The sequence below is a fragment of the Glycine soja genome, chromosome 6 (genome assembly GCF_004193775.1).
Source record: "Glycine soja cultivar W05 chromosome 6, ASM419377v2, whole genome shotgun sequence".
NCBI classification, from domain to species: Eukaryota; Viridiplantae; Streptophyta; class Magnoliopsida; order Fabales; family Fabaceae; genus Glycine; species Glycine soja.
The window spans coordinates 40,215,925-40,242,300 of NC_041007.1; the positions used below are offsets into that span (position 1 = coordinate 40,215,925).

General features: G+C 33.8%; 1 protein-coding gene and 1 pseudogene across 2 annotated transcripts; one reads left to right on the top strand and one right to left on the bottom strand.

The window, feature by feature from the left end:
* Nucleotides 1-7,198: 7,198 nt before the first annotated feature.
* On the top strand, nt 7,199-7,816 carry LOC114414195 (annotated as a pseudogene).
* An 8,901-nt stretch (nt 7,817-16,717) lies between these two features.
* On the bottom strand, nt 16,718-25,766 carry LOC114416941 (ubiquitin carboxyl-terminal hydrolase 14-like). 2 transcript variants are annotated; one of them, XM_028381986.1, is made up of 21 exons: nt 25,692-25,764; nt 25,425-25,584; nt 24,839-25,010; nt 23,648-23,760; nt 23,196-23,532; nt 22,283-22,377; nt 21,962-22,095; nt 21,826-21,882; nt 21,668-21,745; nt 21,214-21,268; nt 21,086-21,127; nt 20,642-20,722; nt 19,868-20,066; nt 19,717-19,774; nt 19,515-19,637; nt 19,205-19,293; nt 19,017-19,106; nt 18,272-18,439; nt 18,064-18,185; nt 17,827-17,956; nt 16,718-17,238 (listed from the first exon to the last, which is right to left on the bottom strand). In XM_028381986.1, exons 2-21 carry the CDS (start codon nt 25,533-25,535, stop codon nt 17,066-17,068), a joined length of 2,427 nt encoding a protein of 808 aa, XP_028237787.1. In that variant the 5' UTR covers nt 25,536-25,584; nt 25,692-25,764; the 3' UTR covers nt 16,718-17,065. The 2 variants fall into 2 exon arrangements, with proteins under 2 accessions (XP_028237787.1, XP_028237786.1); XM_028381985.1 differs by having other exon boundaries at nt 25,425-25,766.
* Between the last annotated feature and the right edge of the window lie 610 nt (nt 25,767-26,376).

Genomic DNA, 26,376 nt, shown 5'->3' on the forward strand with positions numbered 1-26,376 from the left:
AATTTGAAATAATGTTTTGACACGTTACTTGCTGCATGTTAAAGTGGTATTTATTACTAGTATTTAATGACACTGCATTAAAAAATAATTAATTAAAAAAACAAAATTGTTGTTTTTCGAAAAAAATTATTGTTTTAAATTTTATATTAGAGAAAACAATTTGAAAAAACGTCTCACCAACTTGGATACAATAAGATTCCAACAATTAGAAACAACAATTTTCTGTCCAAAAAAAAAAAAAAGAACACTTAGAAACAACAGCCAAGAACCTACATATAGGTTTTGTTGGAAAACACACAATAGAAATTCAACGCAAATTAACTTTATTTAAAGCATAAACAATTACAAGAACACACAAATTCTTTATTTGCAACATCAATAAACAATTGCGCGAGCCATATGGAAACATTTTGTTTCATATTCTGGTTAATAATTCCATAAATATTAAATCTTATTTTTAGAAAAAAAAGTTTCATGAAGAAAAAAATTGTAAAAGCATTTAAAATTCGTAATTTTTTTTATCAAAACAGGGAAATAAAACATATCAAATGGCAATAACGCAGGGAAATAACATACCTTAATTGTTTTCCCAAATGACAACACAAAATTTGCATAGTTGGTAATACCAGTTGATTTCCTGATTCCCACACTATGTATACAACATGCAGAGAGTTTAAAACAAATTGAAAGGCATAGAAAAGGAACTGTAGATATGAACTTGAATCAAAAACAGAAAACAGGAAAAGACTATCTTTGGGGGAAGCAAATTATGTCCCAATGAGAAGGAAGAGAAGAGGAGTGAAGCAAAAGCTAGCTCAAAAGTTTGTACATTCAGCCAAATAAAAGCTCAAAAGTTTGATATGAACTTAAATAAATAAAAAATGATTAAATATTCAATATGATGCATTCAATTGTTTAATGGTGTGGCAAACGTAATTCCCAAAATTAGTAATGCAAAAAATATTTAAAATTTGAACTTAATTTGCCAATTAATGTAAATATTTGGGTGAACTATATTTTGGGAAAAATCCCAATTTAATTAGTTAATTAATACTTAAAATATTTAAAATTTACCTTTTTTAAACCGGGAGAAATTTATACAATGGTTATTTTCTTAATTTTAATATTATCTTACGTAATAAATTAGTAGTGTTTATCTTAGCCATTGTTGTTATTTTTAAAATAATTTAACATAATAATATAATCTTACGTTATCTTATGTAATAATATATTTTAACATTATACGGCAATAAACCAATTATTTTCTTATAACGCATTTAATCTTGTTCTTATTCGAGGTAAGTATAATAATAGGTTGGAATAAAGTTGACTTACATGATGTTAATTTCGTTAGATAGTATAATTTTTTATGATTTTATCTTAATTTTTCTTCTAATGATAAATATTTTTCAGTTTTATGAGATATTTTTAACTCTTTAGTAAAAGATCAAATTTTTCCCTTACCTTATTCAATTCTATAAGATTCTCTAAATACCGAGTATACTAATTGATCGACCCTGAGTCATGAATAAAATTATTCATTGATTTAACTCAATCTTTTTAATCTTTATTAATTGTACATGAGTGATAAATGATAAAATATTTTTTAAAATTTGATTTTGAAAAAAATTGGTTAAATAGATTGTGACCGTTTAAATGGAAATAATTAGGATCCATTTGTTATCCTTTATTACATGACAACGTTTTTCAATATTTTTATGTGCTTTGTGTAATTGATCTCAAATAAAAATGAGTTAAATAATTCCGTCTATGACCAATAGAATTTAAACTATTTTCATATATTTTAAATTCTATCATTAAATAACTTCGTCTATTAGTAACATGTACATTAATTTTTCTTAAAGGTATAATCATATATATGCTATAAAGTTATAATAATTAACGATTACATCTAGAACATCACGAGAGAACTGCTGCGCTAGTACTATATTTATCCGAACGTTGATATTGACATTGAATTTCTGCGAAAGAATCAGTCAAATAACAGATATATATGTATGATGGGATAATGCTTTTGCATATAGATTCCTCAATACTGGCTGTTAATTAACTTGTAGTTTTGGAAGTTAATGGAGGCTAACTGTGGACTGTTTCTTGCGCAGACACAACACTAGGAAAAGAGGAAGTGAATAAAAGAACATATGCATGTCAACAATATACAAAGAGGAAGGAATATCAAGCAAATTGGTGAATGTACTTTTGTCAAATAAATAAAACTGGGAGTAAAGACTGTAATTATGTCAAAAATAAAATGATACGACATCTTAAAAGTTGGGATAAAATGCATCGAATTAATTTGTTAGGGATAAAATTTGTTAAAAATTAAAAAATTAGAGATAAAAAGTACAATTAAGCCTTTTAATTAACATATGAATTCAGAAATTAAGGTTTTCGATTTTAAATTATTGTCTATTAAGGAATTTTATTCTATTTTACAATATATTTAGTACAAAATAGTTATTTCAGTTTTATACAAGATTTATAAATAATCGTATATAGGATTGATCCAATAATTGGAGATGGATTAAATGAGAATGAAAGAGTGAGAGTTAACAAGTTTGAATCCCCCAATTAACTTTTTAACTTTAAAAAAAAAAAACCAACATTGCCAATATATAGTTGGTTCAAATATTAAGTCACTTTCATTACAAATAAACCATATATTTAATTGTGTTGATTTTTTTATTTATAAGAATGAAATACAATAAAAAAAATTAACATTCATCTATCATGATCCATTTGATTTTAAGTTTACTTTTGATTATTTAACTTGGTAATTACATCAGTGTATTTGAATTTCCAAGTGCCTCTCAAGGTCATCTCGTATTCTCAAAAGCTCTACCATAAGTACACTAATAAATTGACTATAGTAATGCGACCATGTTTACATTTCAGGTAAACTTCTAATGAACAACCCAAACCCAAAGACTACTTAACTTCGTCCATAAGGTATATGGTGTTGGAATTTAGTAAGTAATTTCTGGTCACGTAACTAAGAGAGAGGACATGTACATATTGCTAAAAGAGTCAAAAGATAATATAAGCTGGTATTATATCATAGTATATCCAAGAAGCTTCGCTTACTGACTGATCTTATTCCTTTCCATACTCAATATACTCGGTGAGATAATTATGCGTGTGGTTGAGTGTTTGATAAAAACATATTTTGAATAAAATTAATTTTATGTTTAAATTTTGTTATCATAAAAGAAAACATAAATTATGTACGAGAGAATGGAAATACGAGGCTTCGAAGTATCTCATCCAGACTGAAAGAACCCGAGAGTGTACGAGGAAAATAAAATGAATGTCCCCGGAAATACTGTTGAAATTTACTTCCGGAATTCAAGTCATAATTTTTTAATTATTAATAATATTTTTTAGCTTTATTACTTCTTCTACCCGAAAAGCTAGTAAAGCTAGTATGCTCACTTAAACAGAATGAAAATAAAGAAACAACAATAAATAAGTTAAAATTTGAAAAGGAACTCCTTTCCTTTTCTAAGCAAGGAAAGTGATAGAATGAAAAAACTCTTCTAATACTACTTGATAAAGTGCCAATGATATTCTAGAATTGTGAGTATAAACTCACCAAGAAAATTACTGTATTAACCCAAACCGCAAATAATTTTAAAGTACTAAACTAATTCTTTGGAGTAAGAAAAATTTCCCTAATGTTGTCCATCAAACAATAAAAGTAATGTAAAAGGCATAAATTGGAACTCCTTGTAACAAGAATTTACTATCCTAAACCAACCTACTCAGATGTTGAGTTAAAAGAAAGAGAAAAAATAAGACTTAAAATATATTTTTTGTCTCTACAATTTAGTATTTTTTTATTTTTGTTTTATAAATTTTTTTCTGTTTTAGTTCTTGTAAAATATGTTTATTTTAGTTTTCATTCTTAAATTATTATACATTACACTTTAAATGGTAAAAAAAAAATTATTTAAAATATTGTAAAGATGAAAAATAAAACAAATACATTTTATAAAGACTGAAATGAAAATAAATTTCAAATAATAATTACTTTTTTTTACATAAAAAATAATAGTAGATGTAGTCCAACAAATAATCATGACATATGCAAAAGTAACAATGCTAATTCTCATGAGATTTAGTGCGTACTTGGATATGTCTTCGATCATAGAATTGATTTTAAACGAACATAAATTTACAGATTTGATTTTATGTAAAGGTGAGTTTATTGTAGTGATTTTTCTTTGGATAATAAATATTAAAAATTGATTTTGTTACATAACAAATAATAGTAGATGTAGTCCAACAAATAATCATGACATATGCAAAAGTAACAATGCTAATTCTTATGAGATTTAGTGTGTACATGAATTATAGAATTGATTTAAAACGAATGTGAATTTACATATTTGATTTTAAATGAATGTGAGCTTGTTGTGGCATGATTTTTGTTTGAATAAAAAATATTAAAAAATTGATTTTGTCACGGTTGTTTGAAAATTTGCAATCAAAGTTGGTTTTGGGTGCGGGGTGCATAATTACCAAAATAAATGTTAATAGTAATATAGTTTTTATATTCTATTGTAATTCAGGAGTATGTATGGAATAAATTTATGGACTCAAATTAGTGTGGATAGCTATTAGAAATAGCTTCATGTTCTTAATAGTCAATTAAAGAGATGGCGTGATAACATTTTCACGTAAGAACTGGTCTGTTGATTAATGGAGCTGATCCGTTGATTGTCTTTGAACATGACGAAGGAGATTCCTTTCTGACCTTTTTTTTAGCATGATATGGTAGAATGCTTCACTTTTATTGGAATATCTTTTGTGTAAAAGTGAAAACCGAAACCTAAAGCATAAACCCTCTAATTATGCTCTTAGGCCTGAGAACGGTTTTCCATTGGGAGTTGCTAGGTGCACCCAGCAATATTGCTGGTGCACCCAGCAATTTATTGAAAGGTCAATTTTGCCCTTCATTTAAAAACATAAAAAACTTTATCCCTCTTTCGGAAGCATTCTGTCTTCTCTCTTCCGCGAAAAAGCTTTTCTCCTCTCTTCTCTCTTCCGCGAAAAAGCATTCTGTCTTCTTCTCTTCTTCTCCGCGAGGCTTCTCCGGCTTCATCTTCTCCGCGAGGCTTGTCTTCCATTTGCATTCGAGGTAGGTGGCCTTCTTCTTAGCTTTCCTTTTGTTTTGCACTGTATGTGTAGCATTTAGGGTAGGTTAGTTGAACCTTAGGGTAGATGAACCTTAGGGTAGATGAACCTTAGGGTAAAGGACGCCGGAAAAAATGGCGGAAGCTTGGTGACGGTGAGCCTTCCGGAAGACCCGTTAGGGGTTCTTCCGGAACTTCCGGAAGAAGGGTTCTTCCGTAGGTAATGAAACAACTTCCGGAAGAATAGATCTTCCGGAAAACTCTCGGAACACCTCTTCCGGAATGTTTCCGGAAGATGTACTTGTTCCGGAAACATTCCGGAAGAGGGTTCTTCCGGATGACCTTTCAGTGGTTCCGGAAGCACTTTCCGGAAGAGCCTTCTTCCGGAATTGTTCCGGAAGAAGTACTTCTTCCGGAAGTAGTTTTTAAATTTTTTTTTTAAAAAAAAAATATTTTTTTTGTTAATTGTTTTTGTTAATTGTTTTAGTTTATTTTTTATATCATTTTAGTTGACTAATTTTCTAATTATTTAATTTAAAATTACTTATGTATTATTTTATAAATGAAGTAGTTTATTTGTATAAATAAAGTTGTGTATGTTTGGAAATATTTTTTTCCTATTATTGTTTTATTTGTATATATAATTTTAGTTGTGTATGTTTACTAATTATATATTTTGAAAGTAGTTGTTTTTTTTTGTCTATAAATAATTTTTTTTATTTTATTATCAATAAAGTTGTTTATTTGATTATAAATGAAGTTGTTTAATTTTTTTTTTAAAATTAAGTTGTGGATGTTTAGTAATGAATTATTTTTATATTAGTTGTGTTTTTTTTTATAAATGAAGTTGTTTATTTTTTTTAAAAAAAATTAACTTGTGGATGTTTACTAAGTAATTTAGTTGTGTTTTTTTTAGAAATGAAGTTTCTTATTTTTTTTAAAATTAAGAGTTGGATGTTTACTAATTAATTTTTTTTTACATTAGTTTTGTTTTTTTTATAAATGAAATTTGTTTAATTTTTTTTTAAATTAAGTTGTGGATGTTTAGTAATGAATTATTTTTATATTAGTTTTGTTTTTTTTATAAATAATTGAAGTTGTTTATTTTTTAAAAAAAAAATTAACATGTGGATGTTTACTAAGTAATTTAGTTGTGTTTTTTTTTTAGAAATGAAGTTTCTTATTTTTTTTTAAATTAAGAGTTGGATGTTTACTAATTAATTTTTTTTACATTAGTTGTGTTTTTTTTTTTATAAATGAAGTTTGTTTAATTTTTTTTAAAAATTAAGTTGTGGATGTTTAGTAATGAATTATTTTTATATTAGTTGATTTTTTATAAAGAAAATTGTGTATATTTTGACCGAAAAAAATACGTGTTCGACATGATTTACAGATCATGGCCAGAACACGAGGTTTAGGTCGTGCCATAGGTAGAGTTGTAGGCAGAGATAGAGCTGCTGACGAGGATGCTGGCGATGTTCCCGAGAGGCGTAGGCCTACTGCCTCAGCCCGTAGGCTACGCGTTCATCAGATGACTACGGAGGGACGTGATATGGCTGAGGACGTCGCTGACATGACTGATGATGTCCCTGAGCAGCCTACGGAGGCACCTGAGATGCGTGCGGACGCACAGGGTGCTGATAGTGGTGAGGGGTCAGATGGTGATGATGCTGCAGAGGGATTCCCTGGTGGTCCACGTGACCCGTCAGTGCTCACATCATTTGCCGAGCATGTTGCACATGCCGTGTGGAGTGGACAGGTATTTTAATTTGTTAATTATTTGTCATTGTTTATTTATTTGTTTATGATTAATTTTTTTTAATAATTGTATAATTTGTACTTCAAATCAGGAACGTCCTGATTTGAAGTTAGTGTCACATGGGAGGAAGCTGACACTGATTGGGAGGCCAGTGCCTGAGATTGAAGGCCTGGTGGCTGCCACAGGATTAAGTCCACTGATAGATTGTTCAGTTATTACTGGCGATCCTGGACTTATATCCGCATTTGTGGAGAGGTGGCACAGTGAGACTAGCACCTTCCACCTTCCAGTAGGAGAGCTGACGATCACATTGGATGATGTGTCGTCCATTCTACATTTGCCCATCACTGGCGCCTTGCACAGTTTCCACGCTCTTTCTACGGAGGAGGCCAGATTCTTGCTCACGGAGTTGCTGGAAGTGTCTGCGGAGGAGGCCAGAGCCGAGACAGCACTCACACGTGGAGCATATGTACGATTAGGATGGGTTCGTGACATTTATGAGACCAGATGTCAGGCCCGGCGGTGGATTGTCGCAGCTCGCGCTTATTTGCTGCACCTAGTCGGTTGCACTCTTTTTGCTAATAAGAGTGCAACATACGTGCATGTGGTCCACCTTGACGCTTTCCGGGACCTCGCTCATAGTGGTGGTTACGCTTGGGGGGTTGCCGCGCTGGTTCATATGTACGACCAGTTAGATGAGGCTTGTAGGACCACCACCCGACAGCTTGCGGGGTACTTGACGCTATTTCAGGTAAATTTTGTGTTTATTAATATGTTAGGTTCGATTATGATTTAAACATGTTTTTATGTTATGTTAACCTCAATTATTGTGTAGTGCTGGATCTATGAGCACTTCCCTAGTGTGCATCAGTGCGTGACTGACGATACATACCAGGAGACGTCCCCACGTGCTTCCCGGTGGTTGACGTCGAAGGCGCACATGAAGGGCATCACAGGAGCACCCTACAGGGCACGTTGTGATGGTTTGACCGTCACAGATGTGTCCTGGTTGCCGTACACGGAGCATCGGGGTGTTAGGGCGTTTCAGGAGATTTCATCGTTCCAGGGTCAGCTCAGATGGGGTCCTATGATCGTCGCAGTTCGACCGGAGAGGGTGGTACGCCAGTTCGGTTACATCCAGAGCATCCCTCCGCCGCCTGTTAGTGCACGATTGTCACAGGATCAGATAGATGACAGGTGGATGGAGTTTGCGGATCACTTACTACCTGCGGGTCAGCCTTGTTTAGTGCCTGGGCAGGTATCTGCGGATTACATTGAGTGGTTTTTCCGCATATCTCACCCTTTCATGACACCGACCCAGGCAGCTGACCAGCAGAGGGATGCACCAGCTGCAGACCCTGAGGACTACATACAGCCGCCCAGCCCCCAGGTTCCAGTGGCATTTGACCCCCCTCCATATGTGGTAAGATTATTTGCGCGTTTAATGTTTTATGAGTTGTTGTTTATTTTGAATTTCATAATAAATGTTTTTACTGACTTTGACAGGATGATTACGAGGGATATGAGGCGATTGCACAGAGGTTGGAGCGTGTGCTCAACCTTAGGATAGTCACTGCAGGCACAGAGTTATATGACATTATGCAGGACTGCCTGACGATCGCGAGAGGGGGACCCAGTGCTGATGGGACGGTCAGGGCTCGTCAGAGACGCCGCACGGACCATTGATCATTGTATTTATTTTGTTGTGTTGTAGTTGACATGAATATTTGTAATTATTACAGTTTTTGTTTAATATAGTTGACGTGTTTTGCACAGTTTATTATTTTATAATATAGTTTGTTATTCCGATTGTTTGTGGTCCTTAAGCGAAGTTTACGGTTGTTTTAAATTTATTTTTAAAAAAAAGGAACCTAGAATCATGAGTTTTGTTTGTAAGAATTACATAAAAAATAAAAGTTTTTAAAATGATTAATAATTCATAAGTGAATCCTTTTTCCATGTTCAAGTACCCATGTTTGTAAGAATTACATAAATGAACCCTTTTTCCATGTTTGTAAGAATTACATAAAAAACATAAGTTTTTAGAATCATGAGTTTTGTTTGTAAGAATTACATAAATGAATCCTTTTTCCATGTTCAAGTACCCATGTTTGGGATTTTTTTGCGTGGGTGTGTATGTGCCCTGAGACAATGGAGGGTGGCCATTTCTCATTTTTGGACGTCAAAGAATCCAAAAAAAATAGTCCCGTTCCCCAGTTCCGTCAACTAACACGTCAAAACAAAGTCTCAAAATCCAAAAAACTACGAAATGAACCCTTTTAACAATTAAATTTTTGGACCACTGAAACAACGCATTCAACTTTATTATGGGAATTAAACACGCCGTAAACATATAAATGTTACATCAACAAAAAAACAAAAAATTAAACATGGCATTCAGTTGTTTAGCGACGTCCCACTGACCTCGTCTTCAACATATTTAGTAAAGACAGCTAAAATTTCTATTGGTCCATATTTTTTCCAGTAGTTAGATTGTACTAACACCTTCAGCAGTTCTTCGTTGGTGATCAGCTCATTTATTTCATATTTTATAACCGTATCTGAATACTCAAACCGAGCTGGTTGGCGGAAAAACAATCGTCTTACCGTTTGTGATTCGTGAATTCCAAGAGGGGGAATCCCTTTAGGTGCAACTTGCTTGATTAAATTCTTCAGTTCATCGATGGTACATGTTGAAGGAATTTGAAATTTCTTAGGATTTTTTCCTGTGAACGCGCAACCAACAAATTTGTTCTGCGGTGGCATGTTCCATTTGCCGTTGTAATACAGGATCGCGTCATGAATACGAGGCATAGTGCGTTCAAGTAAGTTTATTATTCCATCTGGTGTTCTTCCAACGGTGCATAATAACTCAATCGGACCAACACAAGAAAATTGATCATTACACATTAACATTGTGTTGACATCGTCATCATTTATCAATTTGATACACTCAAAGCGAATTTGGTTACCTGTATCGGTGAATGGCTTCCGGTAGTGAATTTCATCCAAAAATTGTTTGTCGGATAGCTGAAGGGTATTGTGTATTATGGTTTTTAGGCTTGCAAAATCACACCTATTTGGTACTCGAATGGGCACCGGAGTTGAAGTTTGGAAGTAAACCCCAGTATCATTGTGAATAATCGATCCATTTGGATAAATGAAAGCCAACCTTGAGTTGACAATCGTCTGACTGCTAGTTTCTCCTAGAAATGCCATAGTTTGTGTATCAGTTGGGAGATTATTTGAAAGCAAGATAATGTGTGATTTAGTAGCCTAGTCTGCCATATATCTAGATGGTTGTGACCGAGCCTTTGTTTAACTTTGTTTACAAAAAAATAGACACGCGTAAATGTGTAGTCAAGTCAGCCAATGTGTTGTCGCTAATGTGTAGTCAAGTCAACCAATGTGTTGTTGAGCGACTGCTAGTTTCAAAATGTGTACTGAAGTCAACCAATGTGTTGTCACGCTCAAACTGTAACACGCATGCATGTCATTATGTGTTGTCAATTATGACAATGATGTATGCTGTACGCGTAAATGATTTTTGTTGGACCAACAATTTCCTTGCTTAACCAAACGAGTAGTTGATAATATTAATTGGTTAGTGACGGTTTACAACGAATTATATCGCATAATGAATACAAATAAATAAACAATGAATGTTTAGTCTTCATTTAGGTCTACATAGTGTGTTTTGAATGACATCAAGCTTGTGTATTCCTGCATTCTACTAATATATGGAATTGCCCATTGCTTTGCCTGAGAATAACAATTGGTTGACCACAACAGCGCTGGGGGCGGCAACGGACAATGGTCTTTCAAATAAACCTGTTGTACATGAACAAACATTATATCATGCGCTGACCGTGCCAAACGAACAAGCGAAGTCATTGCATAATTGTTACACTAACTATATTCAATGTACCTGAACAAAATGATTTCCAAACACGTGACCGACACATATGATGCGGTGGCCAGAAGAGTCAGGTGGTGGTTGACTTCTAAGAGGGAAAAATGTCATGCTTTGTTGTTGGGACAACGATACAAGGATTACGTTATACCGTGAAGCAATCACATATCCCATGTCTGTTATATCCATCCACTTGTCCACACTAACCTGAATGAACCAAACATACACATGTAAGTAATTTAAACATTGTTATTAAAAAAAATTAACCTAAAAACATACCTTTGAAAATCCATCAACAAGTAGGGACAACTTTAATTGTTCAAATCTCTCTGTGCCACCGAAGAGGTTCATGTACTCATGCGACCACCTGCCAAGTTCTTTAAGCAATTCATTACGCACTAACGGCCACGAATCTTCCCCCATACCTAATAAAGCGCCAATGGACCGATATCCACAGTTACCGTCCGCTTTCACATCCACAACGTCACGAATGAAACCTTGAAAGAATGACGCAAATTGATCCAACATCGGGATGATCCTTGTTGGCTGACGCGGTTGAGAACATGATGCACTTCGTTTCACTGGAGAGTTGCTGCTTTGAACAGAATGAAAAGCATCAACATACTCCCAGTAAGACGGATCACGCTTTGTGGATGTTTGACTTCTTTTCATCGGTTTCTTCGGTGCACCTTTAGTGTTCACCTTTGATGGAGGAGGGCACATAGAGTTATGATCAGGGTATGCGATTTCTCGAAGTTTACTCTTCAGATTTACTTTGCCAGCCACATCAAGTTCATCAAACCTTTTAGATATGACCTCTATTTCTTCCTTGATGGTGACTTCCGTCTCACATAACCCTTGGTCTGAAAAGCAAAGTCTCCTCCAAAAAAGAAGGACTGACTCCAATGGGATGCTGCTAGCAGTATACCTAGAAAGCTCACATGCACAAGGAAGCCCGTGCGTGCTTCTCATCACACAACCACAAGAAGAGAGATTATTGCCGAGATAACGTAGACGGTCAATCTCAGAAGCAATCTGATTTAAAGCATCCCTCGAAACCATCCCAAGAAGCCTCTTGTATAAGGTTTTTTTATATACATGGCCAACCACATGCGTACTGGTTTCAAAGGATGCTTTAATTTCGACGTGTTGCAGCGTGATCATGTTGTTCATGGCATCCCAAACACTACATAGGTCTCCAACGCTATTTTGTAGTACTCTTTTGAGAGCCCAATGAGCTGATTCAACCCTACATTTAAAATACACAACAAACATGAAAATATACAACAATTAAATACCATTTAATATTAATCGTTACTAACAAATAAAATCAGTTGTTAATACCTGTTTGTTGTTGTGTTGCCTAGGTGCATGACCTTATTCGTCCATGCTGTAATAAATTTTTCCTTGTGGGGGATAATCCATGTGTCGTTAACATAGTCAACGAACATCGGCCAAGGCGAACAAGCAACTTGAAACTTCTGATATGACTCATGGAACTCGTATTCGGACGGACAATCAACCAAAGTACCCCAGTTATCCATTACATAGTCCCACGCATTTTTTCCCCGATTAAAGATTTGCACTTCGCCTTCACATTCTTATCGATATGAAACCTGCACAACAAATTAGTAGACTCGGGAAACACAGTTTTCACTGCATTCATCAGTGCTAGGTCTCTGTCAGTGACAATAACAAGAGGGAGGCGATCGTGTCTTAAAAATAGGCCTCGAAATCGTTCCAAAGCCCATACAATATTATTAACACGCTCAGCCTCCAGATATGCAAACCCAGCAGAGAATGTCATCGCCGTTGGTGTCACTCCAACAAAGTCAAGTAGTGGGAGTCTGTACCTGTTTGTTTTGTAGGTACTGTCTATAAAAAACACCAGATGACATGCATTGCATAACTTTACTGCATCTGGGTGACACCAAAACAGATCACGCACCACAACTTCATCCTTCAATCTATGCCAATGAATGTATTGATCACGTTCGAGAAGCTTCATCAGATGCTGCATTTCGGTATCAGCTCCTCTTATTGAAGAACGATATGCACTTCTTGCATTGTAAATTTGCTTTATCGTGGTGTAACTGTCGGCATTGTGTTCCTTCAACGTTAGCAAGATGTTTTTCGGTTTCACCATCGACTTTGTCATATCAGCAATAATTTTCTTTTCTTCCTTAGTCAATCGCCCGGCGTATGGATGTCCAACTAAGGACTTCGCCAATTCATGATTATGAATCCCACAGATCAACTTCACCATCCAACCTTCCCCTCCACGCACTGGTTTCCCACGAAGCCTGAAGGGACAACCACATTTCCTACTCCCGGTGTCTTTTCTAACGAATTCTTTATTTCTACACTTGTACGTACCACTCCTTTCACACCCAATTAACACAAATGAACTTCTTCCTCTGCTACCGGTCTCTGTGTCAGATCTCATAATCACTGCAACAAATCCATTTTCATGGGCAACTGTTCGAGCCCATTGCAAAACATCATCTCGAGTAGCGAATACCTACAACGCAACCCTAACACATTAATTTTCATACAAACCATCAATTCAACCAATGACTCAAATTATCTATGATTACCTGAGATGTATTAAAAGCATTTGAACAATCGACATGTGGTTCATTCACTCCACATTCTTCTTGATTATCATAATCATAATCCATATGAACTTCTTGTGACATCGCAAAGTCATACCTCCATTGATCTTCGTCCATCTTAAGGACATATGCATCATACACAAGTACATTCAAATTATCATATAACCACATCCAAAAATTTACTACACCTTAAATAACAAACATATTAATAGGACATATGCATCATACACGACTATATTAAAATTATCACTATATTCTAAATTTATAACTACATTATTTACTTAAACTAAACTTATCACTATAATAAACAACTAATAAAACATTTTTGTACCATTATACATTTAAGTTACCTAAATCATTTAATATTATACCATTATACCTAATTAAATTATCCACAACATATATAAAACAGAAATACAAAAAATTATAAAACAGAAATATATATATATATATATATCATTATAAAACAAAAAAATTATTAAATGAATTTTATTGTTATAAATTTTAATGTCCACAATATATACCATTATACCTAATTAAACAAATAATCCATTATTAAACAAATATATATATATAAATTATAAAACATAAATAAAAAAAATCTAATAATTTAACATTCCGGAAGACCTTCTTCCGGAAGTTACTGAGGCCTATTCCGGAAGAAGTGCTTCCGGAAAACACTTCCGGAAACACTTCTTCCGGAATAGGCCTCAGAAACTTCCGGAAGACGTTCTTCCGGATGTTACTGAGGCCCATTCCGGAAGAAGTGCTTCCGGAAGACACTTCCGGAACCACTTCTTCCGGAATAGGCCTCAGTAACTTCCGGAAGAAGGTCTTCCGAAAGTGTTTTCTGGCAACACTTCATCCGGAAAAGGCGTCAGTGCCTAAAATTTCTTCCGGATACACATTTTTTTTACTACTTTTCTTCTCTAAAAAGTAGCCGGAAAAGAAAAAAAATACCCATAAAAGCGTACCTCCGACAAAATAGGAAGAACAGCCACTAACAAAACTTCAAATACCGAACACGGGACCACCGAATCTCTAAATACTTCACGGGACCACCACCAAAATAGCGAAAGCGCAACCGGAAGAAACAAAGCAACCGGAAGAAACAAAGCAGAAGAAAGCGAAAGGCAGTAAAAAGAAGCGAAGAAAGCGAAAGCGCAGTAGAAAGAAGCGTTTACGCGTTAATTTAAAGAAAATTACACAAGGGCAAAATCGTCATTACATACGCATTAAATATTATTTTATTTTTACTTATTATTATAAAATGAAAATTCTTATTTCGTTACATACGTTCACTAATTATTTAATTATTTATGTATAATAATATTAATTATTTTATAATTTAGTTTATCCATTAAAAGTAAATTATATTATCAAATAATTTTTTTTAAAAAAAAGTTCAGTTCCGGAAGAAGGTTCTTCCGGAAACTTCCGGAAGAACCTTCTTCCGGAAACTTCCAGATGACGATCTTCCGGACGAAGTTTGTGAGTACTTCCGGAATTCCCAAATTCTTTTTCCGGAAGAAGTCTTTTTCCGGAAACTTTCCGGAAAAGCTTGTTCCGAAAAGTTTACGGAAATACTTCTTCCGGAAGAAGAATTATTGAAGGGCAATTTTGCCACTTCACTGTTTGCTGGGTGCCCCAGCAATAATGCTGGGTGCACGTAGCAACTCCCTTTTCCATTTTGAGACGTACACAATAGCCAGACCACTTGGTGGGTTCAGCTACATAGACCAATATTCGGCATTTCCTTCTTGCACCCATCCTTTTTCTTCAATATCCAGTAGATTTTCGACAATCCCAACATTATCTTTTTGTAAAGCTCATATGGATTGCGAATCCGTAATATCCTTACGAATCCGTATGGGTCCACACAGATTGTGAATTTTTTTAAAAAATTTTGAATTTTTTTAAAAAAATTTAAAATATGTTTTGTGAATTAATTTAAAATTAATGGCTCATGCAAGACTCAAATATGTGACTTTCAGGTTATTGGTACAATACTCTAACCAATTGAGCTAATAGACCAATTATGCTATAAAATAATTAATGTCGCTATATATAACACTAAAATTTTTAATGCATATTTAATACATATATAAGTTTACATAATAAATTTTGTAGCAATTAATTTTGATCTAATCATGTATTTTTTTTTACATATATAAATTTTTATCAAACCTATGATTTTTATTTAAATTATATATATAATACATTATTAAACCTATGATTTTTATTTAAAATTTATATACATAAAAAATATACTATTAGATCAAAATTAATTATTATAAAATTTATTATGTAAACTTATATTTGTATTAAATGTACATTGAAAATTTTAGTATTATATAGAGTGACATTAATTATTTTATAACATAATTGACATATTATCTCAATTAGTTAGACTATTGTAATAGCGCGGGGTCACAGGTTTAAGTTTTACATGTACCATTAGTTTTTAAATTGATTGGTAAAATATTTTTTTTAAAAAGTTAAAAAAAATCCGCAATCCGTATGAATTTTACAGAAGGACAATGTTGGAATTGTCAAAAATTTGCTGGGTGTAGAAGAAAAAGGATGGGTGCAGAAAGAAAACACCTCAATATTTGATGCTACTGGACTTGGGCCTTGTTAAAACCAAAAATTTAGGGCTCTAAGATAAAACTAAAAACCTCCCTAAAATATGAAATATTTTTTCTTTTAGTGTGTATGAACCCATATGGATTGTGAATTCAAAGCTCATATAAATTGCAAATCCGTAAAATTATTATGAATTCACTGAGCTTTACCGAAGAATAATGTTGGAATTATTGAAAGTCTTCTGGGTGTAAAGAAAAAGGATGGTGCAGGAAGAAAACGCCTCAATATTTGATGCTACTGGACTTGGGCCTTGTTAAAAACAAAGATTTAGGGCTCTAAGATAAAACTAAAACTGTTACTTGCCTCGCTAAAATATGAAATATTTTTTCCTAGTGTGTAGCAAATACATTTAGAGTGGGGTATTTTTAATGATTTTTTTCCCTATATTTTTCTTCTGTTTTGACTATTCTCCAAGGAATATTTTCATGTAATGACTAATCAAGCTATATTTTCAAATGTTGGAAACATTAGAATAAATTCTTTTTTTGGTTCAAGTCTTTAAATAACGTGGATTACTGCACTCAAATAGAACATTTTTTTGGGTATTAGCTGCCAAAGAAAGAATTTATGCTTTTGTGGAAAAGGCAAATACGAACCAAAGTTGTAACAAACTTTTCAAAAAAGCCAGTTTTAGACATCAGAAAAATGAAGTTGTATAAATATTCACTAAAACAGATCATTCGTTGTATAGTTATTTGAATTCCTAGAACTGACCATCCATTGCTCCATTGTTATTTGAATTCCTAAACATGCAATTTATAGAAGATGAATGCAATGTAAAGTTCCAAAATGCTTCAATACAGCTGAGAACCAAGAAAAGAAGATTCGGCCAACTAGAGGATTGTTTACCATGCCACCAAGAAAAGGGTAACATATATAAATATCACCAAGTAGGTGGCATGTTAACGCCATTCAAAAACGACCCGTGCGCCTCTTAATGGTTGAAATATTCACCTTGTTCAGCGCCTAAAACCAATCAAAGCCTCTCGAAGAAATAAAGATAGCCCATTTCCTTTGGAGGATCAATGGATGCCCCGACCTTGTTGTCGTTGAAAATTGCCCATCTTCCATCTTTTAAAATGTGAGCAACATAGTGACCACACTGCAAAGAGGTTCCACTGTGGCTCAAAATCCCCATAAGTCGATATTCTGGAATGCCAAAGGTTAAAAATAAAATCAGACTGTTAAATTAATAGAAACAAGATGAAACAATTTTTTTTAACACCCTACCACCCAACCCAACAAAAACTTAGATTAACCCCAGGAAGGAAATGTTATCACTTAGAAGTAGAGCATGGAACTGATGGAAGGAAAAATGTTGGCAACACAAACAAGATTAGCCAGATCAAACTTTCCAGGTGTGGTGAAAGGGGAAGTAGAAGAATCAAATGATCATGTTTCACAATAATTACCATCTTTTTCCCCTTTTTTGGACGGACTAAAAAGAGAAATTTTTAAATTTCAAGGACTAGGAAAAGAAAATTTAATTTTAAGAAACTAAAAAAACAAGACTCCCAGATTAAAGGACTAAAACAATAATTAAATCATTTCTTTTTACTAAATTTTATACATGCTAGACATCAGATTAGCCAGATCAAACTTTCCAGGGGTGGTGAAAGGGGAAGTAGAAGAATCAAATGATCGTGATTCACAATAATTACCATCCTTTTCCCCTTTTTTTAATTAAGGATCAATAAAACCCACAACAAGGTACGTCATAAAGTGAAAGCTACTTACTCCCTCCTCCATCAGGTAGGTTAACATCATTGGTAGTGGATTCAGCGTTTGATGGGGAAGCATCCATACTGGAGACTGATGCATCAGGATTGTTAAATATCCAATCTGTTGCTTTCTCAATGTCACCACCCTACAGAACAGTGATTTCCATTTGTACAGTCAAACATTGTGGCACAATTTATCAAAATCCTAATCCTACAGTCACAAGGGAGAGGGGAAAATAAAAAAAGAAATTACCGATGCCTTCAGAGCATTCCTAGCAATTTCTTCTTCAAATCCAAAAGAAATTAGAATATCAACTTTTGATTGGTCAACAATTGTCTCAGAGCCATGGCCTTTGGAAATAGGATTGTCAATGTCTACGTAAAACAAATTTATACAGCATTATGTCCTGGATTACCAGGTAACTTTCAAATATGTTTTACATAAAAAAAATGACAGGTACCTGGATCATCCATGTGAGATAACAACCAATTCATTGCCTCTTCTACTCCAACATTTGATGTATTTATAGCAGCTTTCTGACAATGGAGATGGTTAAAGCCCATGGAAACCAGCTGGGCAACAATTTCTTCGTTGGCCGAAATTTTGTTAGAATCTTGCTCTCCAGGAACTGCAAATCACAAATAATTAATGCCAAGATTTGATAATTTTCAGATTTAGTTCAGTTAAAATAGTTATTGGCTATTTAAATGAAAAGGCACCACTTTTTATAAGACTAAGTTGAAAAATAGATAAGGAGCAAAATTTGCAAGTTAACCAAGGTTGTATAATCAGATTCATCACATGTATTTACTTAAGATAAAATTTCTGTTGAGACAAAATGACAGACCAACTATATTCTTCTATATTAATGCAAGTCATAAGAAATGAACAGGTTCGGTTTAAGACAGATTAAAAAAGAGTATTAAAAGGCTAATTTAGTGGACTGAAAGCATACGTGAATCATCAGCAATGGGAAATGATATTATATCATAGTAAGCCATAAACTCAATCTCTTCCAATCACATTCCACAAGTGATATGGCAGAGGGACCTTAAACATATAAAAACAAAATTGACAAATGTGAGCACAATAAATTTGGTTGAGTTCTGACAATTTTTGTACATCTGATTTCTCTGTAACAAATTATCAGCTATTCTCTATTTGAAACTATAAGATATCACTTGAACAGAGAACTTCTCACATACCACCATCAGGTAATAGCTCTTCCCCAGACTGCTGACCTTTGCTGCGCATGTGACTGATATCTATGATATCAGGAACATCAATGTGCACATCTGAAAGAAGAAAAATGCTTAACAAAATATATAGATCAGAAAAATCTTTAAAATATAATACTTTTTAACATTAATAGGCATATAAAGACAAAACATACCAAGCTTTTTAGGTTCCCGTCCTGCCTCCATAACAAACCTCCGCATATGTAACACCAGGTAATCAGGAAATGAGGTCAGACCTGCAGTCCTACGGAATAAATGTTGTTTCAGCAATAAGGTTATAACTATATTATCTTGGCCAAATAATGCCTAAACAAATGTGATTGTCATCCACTCAACAAAGTCAATGACTTTCGTAAACCATTCATGAAACTAAAGAAAATCCATTATATAGCTTATGTAACTTCTATCTGGTACAGTAAGCATGGCACTGCAATATAATATATTTAGAAACTTCAAAATGCTTACTTCAGTGCTGTTGTCTTTGCCTTCAAAGCAGTACTGTAAAAATCTTGTATCTCCTCAGGAGCTGAGAAGTTCACAAGGCAAGTTTCTAAAGGTACCCTTGGGCGCACAATCTCATTGGCATTTCTATCAGAATAAATATGGTCAGAAGCATCCATAGAAACATATGAATGAAATAATAAGATTCCTGAGCATCTTAACTTACATTTCCTTTCCTTCTGCAAGTTTCTCTGCTTTCAGTTTGTGAAAGGATTCTAATTCTTCTGAAATTTATCAAACAAAACAAGTACTAGATTTGAGATCCCGAAGACATTTTAATTCTCAAATAGGGAAAGGCTAGTGACATAAATACTCACCTTCATTAGTTGCCTCATGTAATGGGATATTGAGGGAAAGAATGTAGTCATTCCTTCTATTATATGTAACTTTTCCAGATGAACACAAAATTCTATCTTCAATACCAAATTTGAAACTCCTCGATGGATCCAGTTCAGTTTTCCCAGTATTAGCTCGCTCAACTTGATCAAGAAAATGTAGGAAAAATTCTAAAGCATCCTAACATCAAATTGGAATCAAGCAGTTAAAACTAAGGATAGCAAAGTAACACGACTTTAAGCAGAACAATATACATATATTGTATATTAAAGAAAGGAAAGCAGTACATTTTGAAGAATCACAACACCTTATGCTTATACAATAAACACCTTCTGCTTATACATTATCTACATCAGACTTCTTAAAAGCCAAATAAGCATATGGCCTATATTTATTAAAAAAAGAAAGAAAAATCAACTAAGCTGTATTAAATTGTTGAGTCCTATGACAAAGATAATGTTGCTCATGGGCCTTGAACATAGACTTCAAATGATGAAAACTAAGTATTAATATTTAAGAGTAAGACTGCAGCTATAATTTAATAGTAAAATTAAGAGTATTATGACATTTTGTAATTAATAGTGAAAACAATAAATAAAAACATAATTCACAATCAAATGGCCACTTATGTTTGCTTTCAACTTAAATTCATAAATAACTATTGACATTAAATTATAAAACTGCAAAAAATTAAATGATTCTTATATATCGTTAATGCATGGACATGGGAAAAAAAAAAAAGTTGCTAAACATACCTGTTGCTGCGTAGATGAAAATTCAGGATGGCTGGCAGCTATTACAGATTTAAACATATGTGGACGTATCCCTTCTTGTTTCTAATGTTTGAAGAAAGTGGACATGGGCAGACAGAAAAAATGAGCAAAGAAAATGCATCAAGATAAGAAACAACAAGAAAGAGGATATGTAAAAACATTGAATAACATGAATATTTCATTTCTAACTAAGACTTCAACCAAAAGACATAGCAGCAACACATTCAACCCCATCCTAATTAAAGTTCATCACAAAAAAGCTAGTCAAGCATCTAAATCTGAAGAGGGAGGGGAGGGGGGGGGGGGGGGGGGAAAGGAAGAAACAAACAAATAAGTACTTGATCAATTTATGAAATTCAGTAATCATTGAGGTAAACATAGAGTAAGAATTTAAATTTTTAAACACCAAAGTGCCAGAAAGCTTACAGCAGTTCTAGTTGAAGTAGCAACGTTTTCTTTTTCGTCATTCTGGATGCCAGACAAAGGTAACATATAAATTAGCAAAGACTCTAAACAAAATTTCAAATGAAGTTTACTGAGTTAGGAGGGCATACCTCAAATGCCGGAACAGAATATTTACCAGAAAGTATGCCGTGAGCCAATTTTGTTCTGTCAATAAATGAAACTATAATTAAACTTCTTTAAACTATAATTAAAAGGGTCTCTTCCTTGAACTACCTCCTTTCAGAAACAATTTCTTCCATGGAGGAAGCAGGAAGTTCTTCTATAACTTAAGTACTCGTATACACATGGGATTATTTACACAAATAACCTATCAAATCCATCTTTAGTAAATAATAATAGTAGAATTATTATTTAGTTTATATATTTTTTATTACTACTATTATTTATTTTATTATAATATTTCTTATCCTTTAAATACATAGCTACTTAGCACATGATAGTTTGTTAATTTATATATCCAAAAGGCATTTTAGACCAAAGTTCTATGATTTTGATTATAAGCTTTTGTAAACACAAAATAAGCTAATCCAAACATGCACTTACAGCTGCATATTTAGGTCTACAGTGGGATCAGCAGGAGACATCTCAAATGCCTTCTTTAGACTTTGGTTCAAATAGTACCTAAGAATGAAATTACAGAAATTGAAGTAAATGCAAACAGAGTTCCAACAGTTGCAAGAAAATAAGAGACCTGAACAGACCGTGATGTGAAGGATCTTGTTGAAAACACAACTTGAATAGTTGCTGCCATGTAACAACTGGAAGAAAACAAATGAAATACAAGAGTGTCAAACTAGTATTTTATAATAAGCAGCAATTAGTAGGGACCAAATCTACCTGTTTCCAATATTGACCAATCCTGTATATCCAGGTCCAAAAATTGGATCTACTTCTTGTCCACTTTCTTGGATTCGATTCCAATCAAAATTTGTATTGTGATCAAGTTCTCTTTCAGCAGTTGTCATTTCAGTCTGAATATAAGAAAGTGGACCATTTTAAAATATTAAGAGTCAAGTGATATTTAAATTTAATTAATTGCAAGTACGCTCTTATGCCATGCCTGTTGGAGTAACAAGACAAAAGTTTATTCTCAAGACAAATAATTAATATAGTTTGATTGTGTGTGTGAAAAGTATCATTTCAAGATAAATAATTAACCTTTCGTAGTGATGAAAAGTCAAGGCCAAAAAATGCCAGATGCTGTGCTAATTGTGGATCCAAGACACTTTCATCGTCTGGATAAGAGTAAACATCTGAGCTGCCACAATACATTACCCATAATTAGCACACCACGGAAAATGAAAAAGTTCATCTACTCCATAGAACATATTTAGAATATATAGTTGAAATGATTTGTTTAGTGTGAAATAAAGCATCACGGTGTGAGAAGTGTACTTAAATAATGACACCTTTAAACCTCAATTGATAAAATCATGATAAATTTGTAACTTATCTCTTTCAACATGACATAATGCAAAAGTGGAAAGTTGGCATCTAACTTTCAAAGTACACACTTCTCTCTTTACATATACCTCACCAGATAAAAATCACATGGTGTTTGGGATCAATCAAATGGACAAATAAACACAAGTTAAAAAAGATATCGTTCTTTAAAATGGTTTAAAATTTTGCACATAATGTATGGTGAATCCAAACTTAAAACTATTAAAAAAACAGTTCCACTTTAACTTATCCCCCATCCCTTCCACCCTGAATAATATGAGAGAAACTGCCTATCCTTACTTTTCATAAGGAAATACTCTTCCTTCAGCATTGGGAATTTGAGATATTAAAATTGATAATGAACTTTGTATTTAATCAGTATTTGAATTTTGAACAGCAGGAAAAGATACAGTTTAGCAAAAGCTAAATCATAATCATCTGACCAGATCATTATAAAAATAACAATTGAAAAAGGAACGAAAGACCTTGCAAATTGTAACCCAAAAATAATCAGAAGGGCATAATAGTTTCCTTTCACAATTACAGACTGCAAATCATACAAGTAAGCCATTAATGTTAATCGGAACATATAAAAGTCAAAACACAATATTCAGCAAGAAGGCATCACCTGCTGCTTCCAGATCAGCAGTGATAGTCCCAAGCTTTACAGCAATAGGGTAGCCTGTCTCTTGGTAATGCTCAAAAGCATGGTTGTTTCCACCAGTTCCATCCCAGTTTTTCCTCTCACAAAGAATCATTCCATCAGTCAGGTTTAGCCATAGATTGTCTGCCTTGTCACATTTAGCACATTTCCACCCAGATGGCGGAATAACAACACCATTGTCAATCTGTTGTAAATTCGTTGCATAGGAACTAACTTTTTTCTTATCAGCAGTCCAAGCTGCAAGTTGCTCCTTTCGTTCAGTACCCTCAGCTAGTACGATTGCATCAACTGCCAACCTTACCTAAAATATTTTTAACAAATGAGATAACTAAACTAAACTCCTATTAGCATGCATATTCTCTTTAAATAATAAAAGGGAGAAATAAACAGAAAACTAAAAAGAGGAGAATAAGTACCTTCTCTGGCAATTCCACAGAAGGGAATGGAAGAGAAACATACTCAGGTAATATAACTACACTATGTGTTTCCTCATATTCAGGCTCATTGTTATCAAATCCCCCATCAACACCTAGAAATTAATAAGATAGATAAAATTATGTTACCCATAAAAGGAACAGTTGATTGTCAAAAAAACTCAAATTATTGAAAAGAATAATGATTTATTGATTTAGCCTTCACAAAACTGCCAAACTGATTACTCCACAATCTATACCTAGAATGTTAGAGCCAAGGTTTTAAATTGCGGTCACGGTTGCATTTGGGATTTCCCAATTACGGGTATTGTGGATTTTGCAATGCAGATTGAGGTTTTTGTGGTGTGAATTGTGCACACCTTAACACAATAATATTAAAACTTGTGTATTATGAATTTATTATATAATCCTATTAATCCATAATAATATATAATTAATATTTCCCAATCCCCACCAGACAAAGCCACATGTCTCACTCTCACCACACACACACATGCTGAGATCAACCCATTCAACCCATATCCCCCAACCCAGAACCACATGGACACACCAAATTCACGCACACACATAGTCAAACCCCTAGTTCCCAAATTCCCACCCCCACATACAACCACAACCATCCAAGTCACACACACACAAATGACTCTTCCCCTCCCTCCTAGCACAAAAGTCACATAAATAGCTGATGAACAGAGATTGGGAAGATGCAAACAGTGGTGGCCTGGTGGGTGAATGGTGGATCTATGCTCATGAATTTTGATGAAGGGCAAAGCTGTGAACTACAAAGGTGTCAATTCCAGAGAGGCAGAAAAAGGAGACAAGTTTGAAGCAGTTTTTTGGGAGAAAGAATCTCCAACTTGGACAAAATGGCATTTTCAAATCTTTGTTGTGGCCACAACAACGTTTTGTTGCAGCCAAAATACAAAATTTCTTTTCACTCCACAAAACCTTTTTGTTTCACCCAATTTATGTGTAACGGAATGCCATTTAAAACATTGATTACAGCTTGTAACAAACAAGATATGTAAGTGACAAACACAGAAGTTGTGCTTAACAACTGAACAAAGATTGAAAACGAACACAGAAAAGTCACAAAGCACATCATAATGTTTTCTCATGAGATGCATGATCACAAATATAGCCAAGAATGAAGTGATTTTAAATTTAACATACCTATAGCCAAGAGAGTAGGTTTCTTTGAAGGCCTGTCTTCTGGAACTAACTTCTTTGTCTGCTTTATATGCAAATAGACAGGATTTCCAGTCTTCTCATAATTCCAACCAACAAAATCTTTCCCAAAAGCAAGAAAAGTGCACATGTCAATGAACAAACCACCTTCTGACCTCTAAAATTCATAAAAAAAATTAAAAAATCAGCACCAAGAATCAAATTCCTGCACTGTGAAGCTCTAAACACATTGCAACATACTAAAAAATCCACCATTTCCAATTTCAGGAATCCAAAACCATTCACACTAATATCTTAAACTCTCAATGCTGAAAAACCGCAAAACCACTCGCATATTCTCATCAATATCCCACGTTTTCTCAGCAACCATGCAATAATAATCATCACAAAACCTAATGCCTAAAATTATAAACAAAAGTTAACAAAACAAACAGCGCGGTAACCACAAATTACTCAATGCCTTCGAATTCTAAGAAGAAAAACCAAATTAGAACAATGGAAGAACGACACGAAGCTGGTTCAAACAAAAATTAATCATTTCTAGAACTATACGAAAGAAGAAAAACATCACCGGAGAGTCGAAGGAAATGCAGCATTCGTGCTTGTAGATGCGATTGGTGGGTTCGGGGATCCGAACCCGGGAGAGATAGGAGCGGAGCAAATCCATGGGTTCGATTGTCATCGTCGTTCGCTGAAACCCCAAAAACCCTTGGCGGAAGAACAAGCAAGAGCTGCGATTTCGAGAAGTAATAGAAAGAGAAGAAACGCAAGAATTTATAAAGAAAGAGAAAGAAATGAGTCTTTTTCAAGTCTTGGCACAATGCAAACAGAGTCTCACTTTCACTAGGTGCTTTGCTTCGATTGAGTATGCTTCTTTATGCTGCTGCAATGGAAATGGGGGTTTTAAAAGTGGACGGTGTGTGAACAGCTAATTAACCTGTCTTTAAAGTATCACTAAATAATTATTTTTATGTATGAATGTGTACTAGAGCATATCAATTCATTTATGAAAAAATAAAAAAAGAAAATTTAAGTTTTAGTCTATTGGTGAAATTTTTTTGATAAATTCATTCATTCATTAATTTTTATCATCATTAATGAAAGAGATTACGTGACACTGTTAAAAAGAACAATGACATACAAGTTTTAGAGAGAATGCTCTTTTTCTTAATCTTCAAAACACAACTACTGTCGTTACAAAGTTACAATATATAGACTACTGCAGTTACAATATATTTAAAATGACTCCACATAACTACTCCATATAACTACTTCACATAACTCCTATTTACAAAAAACTACCACTAACTTCTTAACTTCTATTAACTTCTATTCACATCAACATTCCCTCCCTTAAACTAAAAAGAAAAACAAACATTTAGTTTATAACTGATGCATCAACCATTCCCAGCATACTCCGTAATTTCAAGAATTGTTCTAACTTGAGAGGTTTTGTCATTATGTCTGCAACTTGTTCTTGAGAATTACAGTAACTCAACTCCACAATTTTGTCTCTGGTCAAA